Here is a 23,546-nt window from a genome sequence, read left to right as displayed (position 1 = left end):
TAAAACAACAAACACTAGTTTTCCTGTCTCATGAAAAGAATTCCCCCATCTCAGTTTGGTAAAAGAAATTGCCATTCGCTTAATGTCAGAATGAATAGTTACTGTAAGAAAACTGCTTACAAACCTGGTTTTAAAAGATTCATCAACATATAATCCGTCTTGGTAGAAAAGACTTATAAGCTGTGGAGATACTAATTGTGTAGTTTGCATGTATGTTTTTATATATATATTGCCAAATGAACAGATTTATGTAATAACATCATTGAATTTTACTTAAGATAACAAAAATTAGTATTTTTAACTTAGAGTTTTTGTAAAAAGTATTTTTTAATTACTTTCAAAGTAAATGCATCTATATTGTGGGCATTTTACTTGCTTTTTATGTTAATGTGTGTATGGTTTGTTTTTTGTTTTTAATGAAAGACCCTAGAATAGTGCTGAATTAGATTAAATGTTTTTAAAAGTACCAATTTAATTCTAGAGAATTAGTACATTAATATTATAGGTCTGATAAAATAGAAGTCGAATGGTAGCTTCTAAAATGTACTTTCATATATTTAAAGTTTGAGATACCATATGTATCTATTTAGATGTTTGTTTGAACTAGCATTTTGAGGGGACTTCGGGGTACTGTAATAATCTCAAAACCTTAGTTCAGTTACAGCTGTATCAGTCACATTCCCTCTAAATAATAAATTCTGCTCAGAGTTTTGTCTGCTTTATGGCAAAATAAACAAAGTAATCATATTGCTGAGATTTTGAGCCTAATTTGTTATAACTGAGAGAGATTTATTTTGTGAGATATAAAACTTATTAAGTCATTAGATAGCTGAATTTTTTACAAAGATTATTTTTGCTTTTCTCAGAAATTAGAGGTAATTGGAATTATTTTCAAATAGTTTCCCAATAAACAGCAAGTGGCTTATAAAATCTAGCATACTTTCTACTGAATGTCTCTCTTTGAACTCTAAATAGGAATGAAAAAAGGAAGGGAGGGGACATTATAACTTTTGTTCTTAGCAGCTTCTCCTGGAAAAAATCATCGCCACTCCCAGCTTGATTTGTTTCATTTAATTCTTGCCACATATACTTCTTAGATCGTTATATGTTTTATATTGCAGTAATCAGTGTTGAGGTTTTTCTGTTCATTTAGATTATTTAAGCATTCTGATCTGTGCTTAGTACTGAACTGTTTATTGGATCCATGCTGTCTAATAACTAAAGCATATGAAATTTACTGCATTTTGTATTGATTTAATATTAATGTTAATCTAAAATCTTTGGGTGCAGTGTGTCACATCTGTTTTGTATTCCTCTGTTTAAGAGAACTGGCAGTATGGTATTTGGAGGAATATTTATTATCTGAGTGTTTTTCTTTGCAACAGTTTCCCTTAGTCTACTGAGAATTATAACTTCCAAGAGACAGTGAATCACCCAGCAAATTCTCAGGTACCCAACTGCTAACCGCCACAGTTAATTGGAATTTTTATTTTCCATTTAAGTACCCTTTGCTTTAATAGTGATAATTTTGGAGGATTCTGGCAAGGATAGAAAATAAATTTGTAGTAAAATTTTTAAAAAATATTCTTTTCTCTTAATAGGTCCAACTTGCACTTGATGGATACTCTGTGTGTGTGTGTGTGTGTGTGTGTGTGTGTGTGTGTGTGTGTCCAACTTGCACTTGATGAATACTCAGTGTGTGTGTGTGTGTGTGTGTGTGTGTGTGTGTGTTTAAGAAAAACTTTGTGAGACTGTTGATTTGTGTTTGACCCCCAATTTTCCATGGCTTGTTTTCAACTGTTCTTATCCTATGGTGGTTTCTCTTAACCTTTTGGGGAGTAATGGATTTTTTAAGTAATCAATAAAAACTGTAACCCCATTTTCTAGACAGCATGCGTAAGCACAAACATTTTGCATACAGTTTTGATTAACCCTGCCCCTCTCTGTCCAAAAGTACAAGGGCCCCAGGTTAGGAAGTGCTGCTTTAATGAAACTGAAAAATCACTACTAGTACATTGGCTTTAACATCATATTATGCCACACTAAGAATTTTCTTTACTTCAGGCTTTATATGACATTATATTTCCTCCATCATTATATAGTAGAAGATAAGCACAATCTAAATCTTATATTGGAGACAAATCACTTTTAATTTTAAAGCCAGTCTCAGAAACTGTAGAACATATTTGAATTTCTTTATGCTTTAGGTTCTACCTTAGGTATATGAAAAATGAAACTGACTTTACCTTTTAATCAAAAGTGAAGGCGACAAAAGAGAGAAATGAGTTCTTATGGGTCTGTTGTTTAAGAAAGTAGTTCTTCCTTAAGATGATGCTACATTTGTTGTTTAGCACAAAAATGTAGGTTTTCATCTTACTGAGAAGTTGTGAAGCTAATCAGAAGTTATGTATGCTGGTTAAGAGCTCAGACTTGGGACTCAGGCAGGTTAGGCTTCAAATCCAGCTCAGTTGCTTACCAGCTGTATGACGTTTGGCACATTACTTATCTGTTAAAAAAAAAAATCCCACAAAAGGATCAAATGAGATAATGTCTGTGAAGTGCTCGGTTTTGTGCTTTGTGTATAACACATGCTCCATTACCGCTTATCGTGTGATGATGTTGGTGTTGATGAGGAGCAGGGTGAGTCAGCCTCCTTGCTTTTCAGTTGCTGAGTGGTGTTTTTCCCCCCTATTATTAAATTTAGGATAGTAGATCTTGGTTACAAAAAATAAGTTAATTAATAAATCTCCTTCCCCACAATAATCTTCTCAAGTCTCAGTGGCTTATAGTTGTCAAAGTTTAGTAAAGAGTTCTTTAAAGGCAGGGGGTAGCAAACTAACTCCACTTTACTTATTGGTGTTGAATTGTTACAGTGGGGCAACACATTAACAATTATCCACCAAACTTGTCTCTAATTGAAGGAAATATTGAGGAGCAGAAAAAGGGAGAAGGTTTTTAAGAGTCTTAAGCACTAATATCTTTCTGCTTTCTCATCTTCACGCCTAGATAGTTACGTGGTAGAGAGCTACAGGTATTATGACTACTTAGGGCATATGATGTTGTAAAGAAGACCTCTGACTTTTACAATGTTTGATAAACTGTACAAATGTCACCTACTCAGATATCACCTGTAAGATAGTTTTCCCATTGTGGTTTGAAAAGTATTTGGAGCCTAAAAAGAAAGAGGGTAGTAATGTGTGAGGCTTTTGTTAAATCATGACATGATGTGGTTTAACGTCTGCATGAAGTGAAATGTTTCAAGTTTACTAAAAAGATGATTTCAGACCCTTCTGGAAAGAAGTGGGGTAATATCCTGCCTGATCTTTTTGCTTTTCCCATTGTAGTGGTTACTTATAATTAGGTAATGGCAATGGCAATGTTTATGACAGTGGTTTTTGTGTATATTCACTATGCACATATCCACACATGTTCATGTGCTTTCTAAGATGCTCTAGAATGACTGATTCAGTGGGAGTTACAAATGTCAGTCCACAGTGGATTATAAACACAAGAGAAGCTAACTATATTCTGAAAATTTTATAGTTGGCATCCTGGGGGAGTATCTATTGTGTTCATCTGTAACCTATCTCATTACTACTGACAGAAAATGACTGAATGACTTTATTATGGATTAAAATCTGTGTGTTTCCTAAGCAAAGAAAACAAACATTGCTTAATCACTTTATGTTAATGAAAAATTAAACGCTTTACATATCATTGAAATATAAAGAGAGCCCTTTACCCTGCAACTTTATTTTTCTTACCTAGTCTCATTTATTTTCTTTGACCAGACAAAAAGTTTGGAGAATGATATTTCCCCCTTTCTTTCTTAGCATTGTCAGTGAAGCAGGAGCATCAATCTACAGTGTCAGCCCTGAGGCTAACAAAGAGATGCCAGGACTGGACCCTAATTTGAGAAGTGCAGGTAAGAAGCTGTGCACCATCCTGGAAGCATGTGATTTTGACATTTTGGACTTGTATCTGTGGCAAGCAAAATATTTAAATATCCAAGAAAACTTATATGCATAAGAATAGGCAGGCGTGTTAGAAAGTGGTTGGGATAATAATTATAATTATGGAGAAAGAGGAGGAATCCTGTTTCTAAAGAACACTGCCTAGTATTCTAGAGTATAGTGAAAAATCAGCTCAAGACATTTCTAGTAAAATTAAATGCTGTAGAGTTCATAAAAGTAATAAAATACTCTAAGCTCTCTTATTGTTATAACAAAATATTACTTATGGTATTTTGTTGGCAAAAAGTAACACATTAACATAAAAATATTTATAGTAAAATGTATGAACATGCACAGGCATTCAGTTTATTACCTAATATTTGTCAAATGACCAGTTTCTCTTGTCCCTTTGATTTCTGTGATGTGGAATAGGTAAAATCTTGTGTGTGAAGAAATTAAGATACTTAGTTAGAAATGGACTTTTTATTGAATTTTTTCTCTGAAATATTCTTATTAAATTTCATTGGCTATTCTTGAAATCTAAACCTGGAGATATACACTTGACATTTTAAAAACGTCTTTCCTATAGCCAGAAGAGCTTGTAGTTTCCCTTCAATTGTTCATTCCATGACACAGTCCCCGTCTAAAATGATCATCTTCTCAAATTCAGATCCCAGCTTAAAATCTTGCTTCTTCTATGAAGCTTTTCCCTATGACCTCAGCTTAGCGTGGTCTCTGCCTCCTTGCCACGTACCATTTTGCTACTTGCCTTGTAATAATAATAGTAATAGTAATAATAAGGAGGATTAGCTGCAGTAATCATAGTGGGGCTGCTAATACTAATCTTTTTAAAGCACTTAATATATGTGAAACATTGTGGTAAATGCATTACCGGGATTATTTAATCCTCACTGTTGCCCTGTGAGACATTTATCATTCCCGCTTCATAGATGAGGAAACCAAGGCTTAAAGGGCTTAAAGAGGCCATACAGCCAGTAAGTGTGTACATAATATTTGTATACTTCTATAATAAGAGGATACTTTTCTTTATTAAAAATAAGATTCAGAATCCCCCAAGTTGGCACTGAAAGGTAATCTTCCTACAGGGCATTGGAAAAAATATTGTCTAGTGGGTGGCAATCCCTGAGACCTCCCGCTGCTAAGGGGGCTGCTGTTTCCTTCCACCACTGGCTGGCATGAGTACATAACTACGATAGTATTATAGGTGAGACAAGATTGCTACAGTCTAACAGGACTCTGCGAGAAGAGGAAATAATAAAAAGGGGAATGGAATCTGGTCCTGATTACTCTGATTTCAAAATCTAGCTGTGTCTTCAGTTTGTGATTCACTGCAGGTATGCCTTCCTTTCTTCTCTCAGCTTCTGTCCATATGGCAATGACTGTGTTTGATCCATATCAACTCAGAACATCTACCTAGACATTTTTAGTCTTCAAAGTCTGGTCCTGGAGGCAAATACTGAAAGAAGCTGAGAGTCTTCTTTCTTGGTTTTCTAGGGCTCACTTCCTTTTCAGTTCCTGTTTTCTGAATGAGTCTGTTTCTTTTGAGGTGATTAATGCCAGGGATGACTTTAGACTTCATTTGAGACCTGACCTACCTGTGGGTGTGGGTTTTACCTTTCAACTCTCCATAACTTTACTATATCAGAGTATAACAGAACCTCAGCATTCATACAAGTGTTAAACATATGTAAGTAAATGACCTTCAGATTATTTCTACATCTTCTTAACCAGTTTATCAACTTATTGAAAACAGAGGTTATCCTTATATGTGCTTATATTCCCTCGTAATAAATACAATGTGCAGGAGAGGCATTTAAATCATATGGCTAGAATAGTAGATAGATGGCATTAAAATGTTTATTATGTACATTTTTCTGATTGAAAATGGAAGATTAAGTATTCCTGTTATTTCTTTACTCCCTTCTAAAATCTCATTAAAATCACAGTAACTTGATAGAATGAAGATATAATGTAAACTCACAAGGACAAAGAATGGGAGAGGAGATAACAGCAATGTTAGTTTTGAAGCTAGAAAGCAGATGGCTGAGTAATAAGTAACAAGTAAAATGACACAAATAAAGGAATGTCTCTTGAACATGAATTGTGATGGTCAAGAAAGAGATGTGATTAGGAATGTGTGTGTTCGGAAACAAGCAGTTGTGACTCGGATCACTTCACAGGTAATCTGGCAGTCATGTTCTACGCAATACAGGTGTGTTCACTAGCCAACTGACTTGGTCTCTGGTTGCAATAAGATGTGATTTCATCATTTATTCACCATTATCAGGATATAGTTCTAATAAGCGTATTTTCTATACAAATGTATGTCGTGTTTATAATAATGCAGGGTTATTTTAGAGTAAAACAAACATCTACTTGTTCTTCAAAGTGTGAGGCACTCTACCATTCTGTATTTTTGTTTAAAGAATGAACAGGTAATTGTGTAAATATAGCTACTAAGTGTTTTATTTATTTATTTTTTAAAAATGTATAACCCTTTTACTCTATTTGTGCTCAGGAATATCTAGGGGTTCTGGTAGCATAATCAGTCCTGAAATTTTACATTCATTTTTGTGTGTGAAATTGTTGATCTTTTTATTTTTATGTTTTAATTTATCTTTATTGTTGAAAGTATTATAGATATCCCTCTTTTTCCCCATTGATCCCCTCCACCCTGCACCCCATCCCCCAGGCCTTCACCACACTATTGTCTGTGTCCATGGGTTACGCATATATGCATATAAGTACTTAGGTTAATCTCTTCCTACCCACCCCCCACCTTCCCTCTGATATTTATCAGTCTATTCTATGCTTCTGTGTCTCTGGATCTATTTTGTTCGTTAGAATCCACAAATGAGTAAGAACATGTGATACTTGTATTTCTCTGGCTTATTTCATTTAGCATAATACTCTCCAGGTCTCAAAGGGTAAGGGATCCTTCATTTTTACAGCTGCATAGTATTCGAAGGTGTAAATATCCAAGGAGATGCATGATATGATTTCAGTCTTCTTGAACTTGTAGAGACTTGTTTTGTGTCCTAACATGTGGCCTATCTTTGAGAATGTCCCATGTGCACTTGAGAAGAAAGCCTGTTCTGCAGCCTTGGGGTGAAATGTTCTGTAAATGTCAGTTAAATCCATCTGATCTAGTGTGTCATTTAGAGTCACTGTTTCCTTGTTGATTTTTTGTCTAGAAGATCTATCTAGTAAAGCCAGTGGAGTGTTAAAGTCCCTTACTATGTCTGTGTTGCTATCATTCTCTTCCTTAAAGTCCTCCAGAAGGTGGGTTTTTTTGTTGTTTTTTTCCAGCCTTTGTGTCTTTTGTTCTGAGGTGGGTCTCTTATAGAGAGCATATATTTGTGTCTTGTTTTGTTACCCATTAAGCTGCCTTATGTCTTTTGATTGGAGCATTTAATCCATCCATATTTAAGGTTATTGATAGGTACTTATCTGTTGCCATTTTATTTCTTTATGCCTTTGAAATTGTTGGTCTTTTGGGGAGATGATAAAGAGGGATGGAATGAAGTACTTGCATCATGGGAAACTAACATAAGTAATTATCTGTATATTCTTTTTACATTAAGACATACTTGCCTGCTGATTCTGGGTTTTTTTTCAGTTTCCATAGCAAGGCGTGTACAAGATCCATTAGCTGAGCTGGTGAAAATTGAGCCGAAACACATTGGAGTTGGAATGTATCAGGTAAAGCAATGTGGATCGTTTAATTTATGAAACCCATCAATACAAAGAGCAGTACTCAAACTTACCATAGTAATTTAAGTGTCAGTGGGAATAGATTCCAGTTTTCAAAGGTTATAAGTTTGTGGAAGGTAATTAGGAGTTATAAGTTAATGGGGAAGGAAGGAATTTTTTTTCCTGGTGTTTATGGTTCTGATTCAGGCTTAGAATTGACTGTAGTCAGATTTAAAGGCTGTTAAAACATTAGATCTGACTAGTAGCTTAATCTGGAGAGCCTTTCCTTTTAACATTATTACAAAATTGGAGGAGTCATGGAACATGGGGAATATGCTGGCTCTTTATGTAAACCACTATGAACTATTGATTTTTATTGATCCTTCAGGAAGAAGCCTTTGGTACCTACTGTGACTTTTCCCCTCTGTTTTCCATCTCTGTATGACTGTTACAGTTAACTTTTGGTCATTACCCAGTATGAGCCAAAAGCTTTCAGCCGTCATTACTGTGTAGTAGCAATAGTGCTTGTCGTTGTCGTCTATTCAGTTCTTAAGGTTGTGATCACTGGGCAGTTAGGACTTGAGGATAGCACTAAATCTTGGCAGAGTGAATCCATAGTTGTGTCTGGAAACCCTGAGTTGAATTATTTTCCTTTGATGAAAGTTCTTCTTAAACATGAAGTAGAGTATTACCTTCTGTATGATTTTCATGGAATTTGAATGATATGTACTACACTTAGTTAAAGAAATGTTATATTAGGTCATGAAATCTGTGACCACTAGAAATGGAAGAGACCTTGGAAATCATATGACCCTACCCTCATTTGACAGAAAAAGAAGCTACATCCTAGAGTAGTTAGGATTTCTGCCGAGGACCACACTGGCAAAGCCTGCAGTAACCTGTCATACATTGGAACTTAACTGGGAATATTCCCATTTGACAGCATGTTAGACTAAGATGCATCCAAACTTTTACTTGAATTCATTCATTTGGAAAAGATAGTTACTGAAGGCTCTGATCTAGCTACAGATCAAATACCTAGTATTTAAAGAGTACAACTGTAGCAGTTTTATGGTATAGGCATTGTAGTTAAGAGAAATTGTCATTATTAATTCAAGGTGAGGTTATGGAATGCCTCAGCAAGGTATTGGAACACAAAAAAGGGAAAAAGTCACACTTACAGAACCCAGGCAGGCCCATAAGCTCTTGTATCAAAGAAGTCTTTAAGTAAATAGCAGAGACCAGTCTCCAGATTTGGATTCAGAGACAGCATTTCAGGTGACAAAGTTGGACTTCATTCCAGCAGCCTTGAGAAGTATGGAAGACTTGTAAGCAGGGGACTGACATGATCCGATTTGTATTTTTAAATACTGACTCTGGCTAATCTGAGGAGAATGATTTGGAGGGGAAGAGGAGAAGCAATAGGACTGGTTGGACACTATTTACATAGCCCAGGTGAGAGATTCTGGTGGCTTGGACAAAGTTAATGGCAATAAAATTGGAAAGAAGTAAAACCTATTTGTAGTCATTACCTGGTGATAGGTGAGGGAAAGGAGTTACTAAGAATTTGCTCCAAGGGTCCTGGTATGTAGATGATGCCTGAGTAGAGCAGGTTTGTTAAGGATAAGATCAGTAGTTCTGTTTGGGACATGTTAAATTTGAGATGCCTGTACGAAACCCAAGAAATGATGTCAAATAAGAGTTGGATATGCAAGTGTGAGATTTAGAGAAATAGCCATATTAACATTGGAGTACAGACTATTTAGCAAATAATGACGCTGAGAAAGGGATCAAGATGGTATCGGTAGCTTATGATGTTCTTTAACTGCACCACTACCACCATTGGCATATCCACGACTCCAAATTCCATAAGAAAAGATATACATATATATGTGTACCTATATAAACACACTTATATGAGTAAATTGATGATAACCTGGGAAAACAAGAAAGGGTCCCACCAGTGGATGGAACTTTTAGAAATTCCTGAAAGATATTAAGCATGAGGAATCGCATCCATGGAAAAATAAAGCCTGGTGGACCACACTTCAAAAGATCAATAGTGATCTCAAACCAGAATCACACGTAAGCAGTGGGGAGGGGCCTGTAGTATTAGGTAAGGAGGTACATATGGAGTGGGTAGGCCCATAGTAACCCCTCCCTCAGTATACTGTGAATCCACGCTGATGTACTGAGTATAACATAGGCGCCAGAGAGGCTAGGCGGTCCTCAAGCAGCCTTTGTCAGGAAGCCTCATCCTGGCAAGACAAGCTCCTGACCCTCTACTGACACCTGGCACCATGTCCCGCATTCCCATGTTATCACTTGAGATAGATGATGATAAACAGAAACAGCGTATACAGCCAGCCAGATAGGATCCCTGAAATGATCTCGCTACCAGGAATCACTAAACATCTGAGGAAAACCTATGATAGAGAAATGAGGCACCAAACTTAATAAGGAAAAATAACACCCAGTGAAACAATGAGCAGGCAACAGACTTAGAAATAAGTAAAATTAACATTCACAGAGGGACAAGAGAGGTTATTGCATTTATGAACAACTGTAAACCTATGTTTCCCACCCCTGTATTTAAAGAGCCCCAACATACCATTTACCATAGATGAATTTTTCTCTTTATCAAAGAAACCCAAATTAAACAAGGGGTTATTATATCAACCTATTGATTGACTCAAGGTGTAATAAAATGATAAACATCTGTGCAAAGTGAGAAGGATACAGTGAAATGAGCATTCACATACACTGCTCATGGAGTTGCAAATGGTAATTTTTAGCAAATAGTCAGTGCCTATCAGGATGCACTTTAAAAAAAGGCATCCCTTGGACCTGGTAGTTCTCCCTTTAGGTGTCCCTTCTAAAGCAGTAATAAGAACTGCTGAAAGGATTTATGTGCAACTTTGCTGTTATAGCAAAATATTGGAAGCAGCTACAATAGAAGAATAGTTAAGTGAGTTGTGAGTTAAATGAGTTATTAAATTCATCAATTGAAATCTTATACAACCATTGCAAAGTCAGGCTTAGGGAGGGTTTAATGACAGAAGTTACTCTCAATGTAATCTTTTTAAATTGCAATAAAGTTATTGATAGAGAGTCAGAGCACTTTGTGTTTTAAAATTATAAATATGCATTTACACTGAAGAAAAATATCTGGCCGGTAACTGATATTTATACTTTTGTTTATGTGATTAGGGATTTTTATTTTCTTCTTTTTTCAAATTTTCTACAGTGAATATGTATGAATAAATTTGTGGTAAAATATATATCCAATTCCATATCCCAGCCAATGGGCCACTTAATTTTAAGCCTTGATAGAAGAGACTTCCAATACAACCAGAGTGGGACTGAATTTCTTTTCAGTTAAGACCTCTAAATGCTTTTAGTTAAAATTAATACTTATATGTATTTCGAAGCTGGGCAAACATTGCTAATTTTAAAAATGAAAGCTGTTCAAAGAAAGAATGTTAAATGGTTAGATGAAATAATAGAAGCTATAATGTTATTTCAGTAGAAACTAAAATACTTTTGGTTTAATAACAGCTCAAATGCTAAAGACGGCACTCCAATCCCTGTCTTAGAAATGGAGAGAGCTGATTTTAAAAACACATGCCTGTCATTATTTCAAGAGAGAGAGGCAGCCAGTGCGGTCGAATGACAACATATCCCTAACTGACCCCTATAGACTTTGCTGGAAAGTGGCTTGGTGTTACTCCCAAGAAAACACTCCAGGGTGAGAGCAGGATGATGCAGGGTTGGCTCTGTTGAGTTCTTTGGGACATGGGGAATGGTGGTTTAGCTTGGCCTTGTCATATCCTGAAAGCACAGCTTAAGTCAGTTGGTTTTACTTGCTGCTTATTTCTTCTTTGGACCATTTTTAGATACTTTCATGCTCATTAACACCTCTGTTTGTTAATGAGCACACACAGGAAAGTAGGAAAGACAGAGCAGTTCTCTTTCTTCCATTTGTGCTTCTCTGTTAAATCATTTGATGATGTTAGAGAATGAAATGGTTTTCCAAAATGAGGTTTTGGATCCCTTAGTGGATTTTCTATATCCAGGCCATCTTTATTCCTCATTATTTTGGATGAGGAGTCACTGTAAAAGGAAAATCATCTTCCCAACTGAAATTTTTCATGGTAAAACCTTAAAGGTGGGAATTTGTATTTTGTTTCTCTACCGCCTGTGTGGGATCAGTTTTGGGGAAAAACCAAAACAACTCTTCAGTGGAGACAGTACTCTGTTAAAAACTGTTTTATAACTGTAGTTAACATATAGGGATTATGAAATGCAGATTTAATTTAGGGCTGTAAAAGGTTAATAGATTCCTCATCTACCCTACATTGTTTGCCCAGATTCTTTCAAATACTTTAATACTTTAATTATTGGTTATTGTACAGTAGGATATAGAAAAGAGTTTGCCCCATGGATATCCACTTAGATGACTTTTGACTGGATTTTTGCCCCTGTACAAAAGCAATTATTTTGAAATAGAGCAAAAAGGTGAAACCTAGAATTACTCTAAAACTCAGGCATTGTTCATATAGATGAGTTCCTTGCCAAAATGTTTTTACAATCTTGTTCCTTAACTGTAAGTCCCAGGATATGGGCTGTACTTGAATCTCTGCTTTACTTACTGGGTATTATGAATGAAATTCAAGCTTAGCCTTGTAGAACAGGTAATTCATTTGTTACCCTAAATGAACAAAAACAAGTAATTGACCTGTACTGGGAGCATGAACTAAACGTATGTATTAGAATTTGCTAATTATTCCTTAAACTTAAAGTTTTTAAATTTCTATTCTGAGTATTTTTTTTTCACTTCCAGATGAATTATGCTTCCTGCATTGAAGTATTAATTTTAGTTTTCTCAGATTCTTAGAAATCACTGGCAGTGTAATAAGCCATGTATATATGTGCACACACTCTAGTATAATACCATTACTTATCTCTAAAAGAAATGTGAAATGTGAATATGATTTGAAGAAATTTTTACCAATACCTTAAGTTACTAACAATGAAATATACAATTTCCTTTAGCTTTTATTTGCTTACTCTTTGTATGTCATTGACCTTTGGACAATGAAAATAGAGCAATAATCATTTTCTACTTAAGTTCACCTTTTTGTCATACATCAACACAAAAATCAGTTAGGATTTATAAAACTTTAAGGTATTTTCACAGTGTTTAAAATGTAATTATCATAGATGATTGAAAAAAATTAAACATGACATTAAAAGTACTAATATAAAGGAAAAGATTAATATACTCTGCTGGTTTAAAATCAAAAACATTCCTGAATCTGAAAACAATATATAGAAAACATGCAGACAGGAAGAAGGTATTTTCAACACATATAACCTATAAAGGATACAGAATATATAAAGGTCTCCAACAAATCAAAAGAAAAAAAAGACAATTCAACAGAAGAATAGGCAAGGGATATGAACAGGCAATTGATAGAAGAGGAGACACAAAAAAGTATGAAAAAATTATCACTCTCACTAGTAATAGTGGAAATGCAAATTAAAGCCATGATGGGAAACTGTTCAGGTTGTCAAAACTTAATCTGACAATTTGGATGTTAGCAACATGTGGAGCACTAGGAATCTTGTACATTACTTGTAGGGGTATAAGCTGGTGCAGCCTCTTTGAAGAGCAATTGGAAATTAGTCAAGTTGGAGGTGTGGATACTCTTCAACTCAGTTGTTCTGTTGCCAGATATACATAGCCTTGAAAAATTCTCTCACATGTATACAAGAAGACATGTAAAATAAAATTATTGAAGCATTATTTATAGTAGTAAAAACTTGGAATTAATATATCCATCATATGGAAGACAAAGAATAAACTAGTATACTCAGGTGGTGGAATATTATATAGGAGTGAAGATGACCCAGTTAGAGCTACCTATGTTAATGTGGATAAACCTCATAAGATAGAATATTAAGAGAGAAAACAAGTTGTGCGTACAGTATTATATGATTGGTATAAAATTTTAAAATGTGAAAAATAATACGTACATTTATCGATTCCAATATATGTGGTAAGAACATAGAAATAAGCAGTGGAATTTAAGATAGTGGCTACCGCCCAGCCAGGCATGGCTCAGCGGTTGGGCGTCGACCTGGGATCCAGACGATGAGGGTTCGGTTCCCAGTCAGGGCACATGCCCAGGTTGCGGGCTAGGCAGCCGATCAGTGACTCTCTCATCATTGATGTTTCTATCTCTTTCTCACCCTCCTTTCCTCTCTCTGAAATCAATAAAGATATATATATTTTTTAAAATAATAAGATAGTGGCTACCTTGGGTGGGGCATGGAATGGGAGGAGAATGGGAAATGGGAAGGATATACCAGGAGTTTCAACTATATATTTTATTTCTTAAGTTGTGTGGTGGGTACACTGTGTCCTTTATATTCTATTCCATAACTTTTTTGTTAAATAAGTCATAATTTTGCCTGGCCAGGCGTGGCTCAGCGGTTGAGCGTCGACCTAGGATCCAGGTGATCGGGGTTTGATTCCCGGTCAGGGCACATGCCCGGGTTTCGGGCTCAATCAATGACTCTCTCATTATTGATGTTTCTATCTCTCTCTCTCCCTCTCCTTTTCTTGCTCTGAAATCAATAAAGATACATTTAAAAAAAAAAAAAATTAAATAAGCCATAATTTTATAAAAAGATTCAGGAAAGCTTGGTCAAATGATAAAGGCGTTTTATCTCAGTAACTTTGGCTTTCAATTGGATTTAATTTCTTCCTTTGTGTGTGTGTGTGTGTGTTTTACAATGAGGATTTATATAATCAGAAAAAAATGAAGCAACTTTCTGTTTTCAGTGAAAATGAAAAAATACATTGAATATTAGGTTTTACTTCTTTTCATAATATTCTTTCACATTTTTATCTTTAGGACCCTAATTTTACACCATATCAAATACTCTTTAATGCTTATTTTTAACTCTATCTTTAAATGTTCTTTTAATTTCACAAATATTGATTTTTTCCCCCTTGTGGATTTTAAGAATTAAATGTTATTTGTTCTGCTTCCATTATTTAAACTGGTCATTTCAGAGATATGGCATAGGACAGACTTGTAATTTATATTTCTTGTGCTTATTTACAGGGCAGAGTTGGGTAGAACAGATGTTAAAGGAATGTTACTAATATGTGTTATAATAATGGCACCATAATATGACTAGCATTCATCTTGTGCAACTACTAAATTTTCTTTTCACCCACTCTCCCCACCCCGAACATTAACACACTCCTAAATTATGTAAATTAGAAACCTTAAGATTAATCAAGGGAGCTTTTAAAAATCCTAAGCTATACCACATCCCCAGAGATTTTTAGTTCAGGACATCAAAGACTTTAAAATTTCACAGATAATTCCAATGTACCCTCAGGGGTAAGGACCATTGGTTCTTAAAATATGGTTGCTGGACCAGCTGTATCAGTATCTTCTGAGAACTTGTTGGAAATACAAATTTTTGCATCCCCATCCCAGACCTATAGGAGTACAAATTCTGAGGGTGGGATGCTGTAATCTGTGTTTTAATGGCTATGGTTTGAGAACCACCGGCCTCTAATGCTTCACAAGCTTGAATGTGCATATCAAACCCTTCAGGGTTTATTCCAGTGCAGATTCTGATTCAGTTGGTGTGGGGTGGAGCATGAGAGCCCGATTTTCTAATAAACTCCCAGGTGATACCAATGCTATTGGTCTGAGGATTACACTTGGAGCAGCAAGAGACTCTACTGAAAACTTCTTGGGCCCTACCCCAGACCCATGGAATGGGAATCTGAGTTTAATAAGATTAACAGGTGTTTTGGATGCACATCACAGTCCCCGTAAGAGGAAAATCTGGACTTGCCAGTATCTAAGGGGGATGGGAGAATGAAGAAAAAACAATATTGTGAAACACTACAAGGATAAGGAAGGGTGGGATAAGAACTGAAAATGTGTCTTTCATGTTTTAAAAAATGTTAATGGTGACCATAACAAGAATAATTTCATTGGAGTGGTGGGGGCAGAAGTCAGATAGAAGTAGGTTGAGGACTGGATGAAAGGTGAGCGTTTAGAGGCAAGTGTACACAAGTCTTTAAGAAGTGAGTTTCTTAAGGAGGTCAGGATTTGAATGTATTTAAATGTCGATAGGAGGAGGTGTAGAAGTAGAGAGGGAGAGGTTGAAGGTGCTGGAAAGGGAGGAAGCTGGGTGCCTGAGGAGATGACACCCACAGGAAACAGACAAGAGTCCAGAAGAGGGAAGCTGCTGGGGGGCGGGCGGCTGGGAAGAGGTGAAGGAAGAGCAGGAGGAGGAAGGGCTGCCCCGCTGTCTGCATAGTGTTCTCAGTGAAGTAGCAGCCTGCTGTTTCACACACACACACCAGATAACCCAGCTAGTTTTTACATGTCTGAAATCATAGTATTCTTCTGTTTACTGTCTCTTCTAATGGAATGTAGCTGAGGACAGGGTGTTTCCACTTCTATATCCACAACTCCCAGGACCTGGCACACAATAGATACTCAATAAGTATTTGCTGAATGAATGAATGAATGAATGAATGGTTGATTGTCAGTATAATTGCTAATTTACTGTATTTTTTAACTCTTTTATGAACACCATAAAATTGTGTAGCCTTTCACTTAAAATTTTTTTGGGTAAACCTGAAATGTTACTTATATATTTCTTAATGAATCTTTTTTCAGAAAAAGTGTTGGAGAATTTAGAAACAGAGCATTAGAATAGCTATGTAGTTGGGGTAAGAATTACTGCAGAAAATAAAGGATTGCTGTTGATGAAAGAACTGGAGTTCTTTAACTTCGCACATATCGCTCTTTATTCCTTTCTCCCCCTCTACAGTGCATATTCTATTCTCCATGGAAGTCATTCTTACAGGGACAGATCAAAGGGATCACTTATATAGAAATGTTCTTTGTGACTAAATCAGTGTTTCTAAGGACCTATGACTAATATAGTGATACTATCTTTATAAAACAAAAATCTTTGTTACAATAGAATTCACTGGAATAGAATCGTTCTTTTAAAGTAAAATTATCTATTAAAATGTAAGTTTATGGAAGTTCTTACTAATTTTATCTTTGTCACAGAGTCTTAAGGAAGTTTTTAGTATACTGGTTAGGTCTGATATTGGTGTGTGTTGATGGATAGTCTATAGACTAAAAATAGTGGAATAAGATTATTCCAAAAGTGTTTAATTCTGGCATACATACAAATGTAACTCTGTTTTGATGACTATTTGTATGTGTTTATGTGTGGATAACTGTTTAGCATACTAAAAGAGAATCTTGGATATAATTTTTTACTCAGTGCAATAAACTATTGTAATGTGATAATTTTCATATTGGAAAGACTTGTTGAAAACTCAATTATAAGATTGTGCTAGACAATTATAGTAATAGGGAAGAGAAATAAAATGTGTATATATTAGGAGGGCCATTTCTGAGGATTTAAAGACTATATTGTGAATATTTGGTATCGGTATTGTTTAGAAATGTTGAGTGACTCATCCCTTTATGTATGAGTGGGGGTGGGTGTTGATCATGGTCTTTAAGAATAGCACAGGTAAGTTTAATTACTTGTAAGATTATATTACTTTTTTTAAAAAAAAAAATCTGTATTGATTTCAGAGAGAGGAAAGGAGAGGGGGAGAGAGAGATAGAAACATCAATGATGAGAGAGTCATTGATCGGCTGCCTCCTGCACACCCCCAATTGGGGATCGAGCCTGCAACCCGGGCATGTGCCCTGACCGGGAATCGAGCCCTGAAAGCCTGGTTCCTAGGTCGACGCTCAACTTCTGAGCCACGCCCAGCGGGCTATATTACATTTTAAATTCAAGGTGAAGTTATCAATATTGTCATAGTGACAAGTATGCATAAAATGTACAATACTGTAGAAAGGACTATGAGGTTTATAGAACTTAGCTAAGAAATGAACCTGGCCTGCAAAGTGATTATAGTGTGGTGCAGAGACAGGAAAACTGGCCTCATTAAATTATAATGTGGCCCTGGCTGGTGTGGTTCAGTTGGTTGAATGTCCTCCCGTGCACCAAAGGGTCACTGGTTTAATTCCCAATCAGGACACTTACCCAGGTTGCTGTTCATGAGTACAGGAAGTAACCGATCGATGTTTCTTATATCAATGTTTTTCTCTTTTTCCTTCTCCTTTCCTCTCTCTCTCAAATCAATAAAAACATATTTTTAAAAAATAAAAAATAAATTTTGATGAGAGTTCACTCATGACACATTCCTCCACCAAATCTCTCTTATGCTGTGTATGGTTGTGTTACTATGTCTTTCTTACTGGTGATCCTGAAAAAAAATTAAAAGGGGAAAAGTGTTTTGAGGAAAAATTGATGAGAGATTATTTTTCTGGGTTATTCTCAATAATTTCAAATATTACAGATAAGAAAAGTTAATTTGCCTGGAATTGTATAGAATGAAGTTTGTTTCTCAGTTCCATAAAAAGAAAGGCGTGTGTTGTCCTTTTGAACAACTAACTTGAGGAGCTGTCTTTGGTTTTGGGTGAGATAGTAAGCTAGTTGACTGCCTTCTTAGTGCACTGTTAACTCTGGTGATATATTTCCTTTAATAATCCAGATCAGGCTACCCAGGCTGTTTATTGTATAATATTATTTTAAAAGATGTATTTTCTTTTCAAATATATAATTGAAGGAGAATTTTCTCTTGACATATACAAGGCTTTTGTTTCATTATTTATTTGGAATAGATGGGGCCGGAGGGCATGAGTGCCGTTCAGTTTGGTTGGAGGGGGCTTGCAAGGACTTTGAGGCATGATGTGCAAGTGAGTGTTTTAAATCTCAGAGGTGTGATTATGTCATAACAGCCATAACCTCTGGGCTTGCTTTATTACTTTTATTAAAACAAATCTGTATAGGGGTGCTATGTATATTTTGGTGATGAAGGAAATGAGGTGGTTAATTTATTATGTGAACAGCACTTTCAACTAACCACAGCGTGATTCACTGAGAGAGCGGTGGAAAAGCCTAGCTCTGTAGAAACGACTGCTTTTTGATTTGTGGACCTTAACTTTCAACACCAGAGCATGAAGTTTATCTACAAAATGATTCCCATTTTTTTCCCCTGTACTAATGTTTTTGTCCACTTTTAAACTTGAAAATTTTTCCTCCCATTTTTTGATGGGCATTTATTGAATCTGAATAATCAACAGTCCTTGCCAGCAAGTGAAGAAAAAAAGGGTGGGGGGTGGGAATCCGTGTGTTAGGGCATTAGGGAAGGGGGCCACATCTTTATGGTTTCCAAGCAGCCCGCACATACCTTAGCGGAGGACTCCACAAAATAAATCGGTATGCAAACCCTTCACCCGTGAGGGTAGCTCCTGTATCAGATGTGAGTTCCAGAAAAGTGTGGCACCTGTCCTTCCCCTTTGCAGTATGAATTTATAGATAGATGCTATACTGGGAAAGAAAATAAATCTCGTGGCTACACAGTCTCTGATAACTGTTTGCTTGGAAGGGAGTGGATTACTAGAGGAGGTGAGGATGTGGTATCACATAGAAGTCCACACACTGCAGAACAGAATCAAAAGGAGACTCGTCCATGTACAGCTTCTCAGGGTACAAAGCACTTGTTGTGTACTCATAAACAGCCATTGAAGGACCCCAAAAAGGTGGTTTTCTCTGGAGTTGCACGGTATCCAGCATCATCTGATGATGTGAACCTGCCTAGAGAGAGTGGAAAATAGGTCATCTTTCTGGCAATAGTTTTGAAAGACCCCTTCATTTTCCAGCTGTCCCACATACCAACCATTTACAAACAGACTCAGAAACCAGGCAGGCATTTAATTGATAAGAATTATTATTATTATTTTTTAAATATATCTTTAATGATTTCAGAGAGAAGAAAGGAGTGGGAGAGAGGGATAGAAACATCAATGATGAGAGAGTCATTGATCGAGCCCGAAACCCGGGCATGTGCCCTGACCGGGAATCGAACCCCGATCACCTGGATCCTAGGTCGACGCTCAACTGCTGAGCCACGCCCGGCCGGGCGATAAGAACTCTTTAAAGCATTTTATATCTGTAATATTACTAGGCTCCATGAAAATAAGGCTGACAAGCAGTTTTATGCTGTATCTTTACTTTTTTGGAGTAGCAGACCACATTTCTCTTCAGAGCCCTAAATTTGCTCTAAAAATTATGTCATTCCCTCATAGCGCTTCCCCAGAGAGTTGGCAGAGGCCAGGAGAAACATTATTTGTGTAGTTTAAAGACGGGGGAGAGGAGGGAGGTCCAGCCTGTGGTTTATGTAAACAGGGTGGGTGGGGAGGAGGCTCTGGCACCCCTGGTTAAGTTGTTACTAGCCATCATGAGCAGTCAGTCCTGGTGAGAATGTGTCCATTTTGAGATGGAGATTAGTAATGATCATCCCCAGATTGTGGTGAAAATTTCATTTTAAAAGGAATTGGATTGTAGGCAAAATTTCATTTTAATGACATTGGTTGAGCCTTTCAAACTTTCAGGTATCCTCACTAGTAGAATGAAACTGCAATTTGGACATTTCCAAGGGACATTATGTGTGACACCATGTAAGCTAGTATTTAATTTGTTGAAAGTGTATTTGTCTTCATAACAGTTTGGTTACTTTTTAAAAAAATGAGATTTTAAAATTATTATTGGGAATTGGCTTTAAAAAATCTTTTATCCTTTTGTCCCCTCCTAAATGCTCATTGCAAACCCATGGAGAACAGAGTTATTTTAAAAGCATGGCTAATGGAGAAGTCTTAAGTCCAAATGTGCCCTGCACTCTTCTCTACCCTCCTTAGCATTTTCTTCTATGTCCTCTGCTCTGTCCCACTTTAGTCATCTCCCTTCCAACCTCCTATGAACTGCTTTTTGAAGAGGTAGTTTGTTCCCTAGTCCCTTACTCGGCCCCTCCCTTCATATGGTGTGAAGTACAACTGGGCTTTTAATAAAATGATTCTGCCCTCGTTTACGATTTCAAACCTACTCAAATGTGTTGACAAATTTAGGCAATGGTATGAGTTTATAAAAAAACAAATTTATTTATAGGCATGCTACCAGAGTAGCATTAACCGAACACAGACAAGGTGGTGTCAGCAGATGCAGGAGACATCCAGCTCGATTTGGATCCCTGTGCATGGGAGGCATCCAATCACATCAATGTTTTTCTATCTCTCTCCTTTCCTCTCTCCCTCTAAAAATCAATAAACATATTCTAGGGTGAGGATTATAAATAAATAAATAGATAATTAAATAGGAACACTGTAGTTGAGAATGAGACAGGAGATGTCTTTTAAGAAATCCTGAGTTTAATTAAGTTTGCAGAGAAATTTGGATTCTAGATTGAAATACTTGGTCAGTCGTACCTGGGCACATAACTGTGCTCACTAACAGGCTGCTCCATGCAGTTGGGTAGTTATAATTAAGTGTGTGTTTAATCAAAATTTTTCTAAGGTGAAGCTCCTGTATGTAGGGAACTGCCTTAAACTGAAATTGCATAGACATTTTCACTGGCTCTTCCTCATTTCATTGCAGATCAATGAGAAAGAACACAGAGCCCCAGGGCACCCGAGGGATCTATGTTCTTAGGGTAGTTTAGCTACACTTGCTGTGTAACCTTGGGAAAGTAATTTTACTTCTTCATGGCTTGTTGGGAAATAAGATACTACCTATATGCTTTCTGAAAGAGTGTTAAAAGGAAATGTATGTTTTTACATATATATTTTTAAAGACATGAAAATGCCCAAAGGTACTAATGTGAAAGTGATTTTATTTCATATGGTGGAACCATCAAATAAACAGTCTTTTTCCTTTGGTGAGGTTTTATTTATTCCTGTTATTTATTCACATACTAAGCTTATTGACTATTCCTGAAATCATTTAATAAACTTACAAGGGACCTTAGAAGTCATTCCATTCACACTGGCAGGTATCAGTATGTTCATTGCCTTCTAAAGGGAGGGCGGAAGAAGCTGCGGGGAAAGCTTTCAGAACCCTAGGACCTGAGTGATGGCCCTGCTGTGGTCGTTGTCCAGGAGAGGAAGCAGCCCATTGCCTGACTGCCTCAGATCCTGCAGCAGCGACAGGACGCGCTGCACGGGGAAGGACAGGCATTTGAAGTTGAATCGGAAAGTACCCTTTGAACTTCTGTTAGTTATTATCTACAGGGCTTTTTGTAAGCCGATAGTGCTTTGCTTGCTACCCTTGTATACCTGACTCTTCTGTTGTGGCTGACATCTAATGTTTCAGTTAGCTCAGTATTTTGGAGATGGGAGGGGAACAGGGTAAAAGAGTTAAAAACAAACAACAGCAACGACAGAAACAAACTCCTCAGTTGTTGGGATGCACGATTGAGTTATGGGTTGTCAATATGAAACAGCTGTCTATTTGTTGACCGCCTGCCTTGCCTCTCCCGTAATCAAGCTGTTTCTCATCATATATCACCGTCTCTTTAGTATTTGAGGCTTGTTGTGGATTTAGAGTTGGTTATGTATAACGTTTGCCGAAACGTCATGGTTTAGATAAAAATTTAGTGATTCCCCTGTAGTCATTCTACTGAAATATGAATGTGGGTTGTATTAAAAGAAAGATGCCTGAAGAGACTTCCGAAATTCATTTCAAAATTAAGAGAATGTCGAGTCTGTTTGGTGTGTGTTTTCGAAGGAGGCGTATGAGTGTCTCCCCTCCCTGGCCTGCAGACTCCTTTGCCAGCCCGCACGGCGCTGTGTCCTGCCTGTCTGTCGTTTCCCCTGTTCTCTCATCAGTGTGGCTGGGCAGCAGGACCGAGCTGATCCAGAAGGACAGGATTTCCTTCTTTCATTCTTTTGTTCTTCCGTTTTTGTTTTTCCCTGTCTTCTTAAAACCCTGTCCTGAAGTCGAAGCCAAGAACGAAAGGAAATAAAGTTAAGTTTAAATTCCGCGAGAGTCCACGGTGGCGCTCCATCTTCCTGGGCAGCTTTACCAGCTGGAAGAGAGCTGACTGCGCCTCCTGCCCGAAGAGAGCCCATCTAGGACATTTCTAAACAGACCCCTTTTCAACCTGGGTTATGCTGATTGAGGTCCATTTTGAAATAAGGGTAACCCTGTGTGTTAGAAAAACAAGTCAGAAAGCGGAGGTTTCTATTGCTTCACTTAGTTTTACTCTTCGAAATAGAGCAAAAACGTTTTCTAATTATGCTTAAGTCATAGCTTCTCTCCTTAGTAAATCTTTTCACAGTGCAGAGTTACTTCAGTAAACTCCTTTTGAAGACTATAGTGCCGTGTTTTTTATTTTCATAAACTCCAGAGTAATGTCACAATTTCTCCTTCAACAGGTTTAATATTGTAGTGAAATTTAGAATAGTTTTAGTAATTTTTAAATTTTATCTCAAATACATTACATAAATTAATAATTTTTCTCTATATAAGTATGTTTTTAAGAGAGAAAATAATATGGGAACAGTAAGTGCTTTTTTGTAATACAGGGCATGACTAGGAAAAGGAATACTTTAGTTTAAAATTTGTAAAAAATTTTTTGAGGGGAAAATATATTTTGTATGTGTATCGTTTTTCTATCATTTGCATGTGTTCATACTATATCTTTCATCAGAAGTCCACATCTACTTATTTCTAAAAGCATAAGTCACAGAAATATTTTACTTTAAAAGAACGTGTCAAAATGCTTTCTCGTAGCCAAATGATTCCAAATGTCAGAGGGAATTTGACAAACAATGATTTCACCAGGTGGCTATTGACAGTATACTTAGGATTATTACCAGAACATGAAATGTTTTGATTTTGTGTGTGTGTTTTAATATACCAGGACAATGACATTTTACTTAGCTACTTTAAGCTATTAAA

The 23,546-nt window shown here is 36.6% G+C and overlaps 1 protein-coding gene across 6 annotated transcripts in view; it reads left to right on the top strand.

The window, feature by feature from the left end:
• SRBD1 (S1 RNA binding domain 1) overlaps window positions 1–23,546 on the top strand; it is a 143,332-nt gene that overhangs the window by 67,192 nt on the left and 52,594 nt on the right. For all 6 annotated transcript variants that reach the window (XM_081155927.1, XM_081155926.1, XM_081155928.1 and 3 more), the window contains exons 15-16: window positions 3,834–3,925; window positions 7,594–7,676. In XM_081155927.1, coding sequence (XP_081012053.1) covers window positions 3,834–3,925; window positions 7,594–7,676 — 175 coding nt within the window. The remainder of the gene's footprint in view (window positions 1–3,833; window positions 3,926–7,593; window positions 7,677–23,546) is intronic.

Source organism: Miniopterus schreibersii, assembly GCF_964146895.1.
Source record: "Miniopterus schreibersii genome assembly, chromosome: 13".
In the NCBI taxonomy this organism is placed as follows: Eukaryota; Metazoa; Chordata; class Mammalia; order Chiroptera; family Miniopteridae; genus Miniopterus; species Miniopterus schreibersii.
The sequence above is the reverse complement of the archived record's forward strand: the minus strand, read 5'-3'. Positions and strand labels throughout refer to the sequence as shown.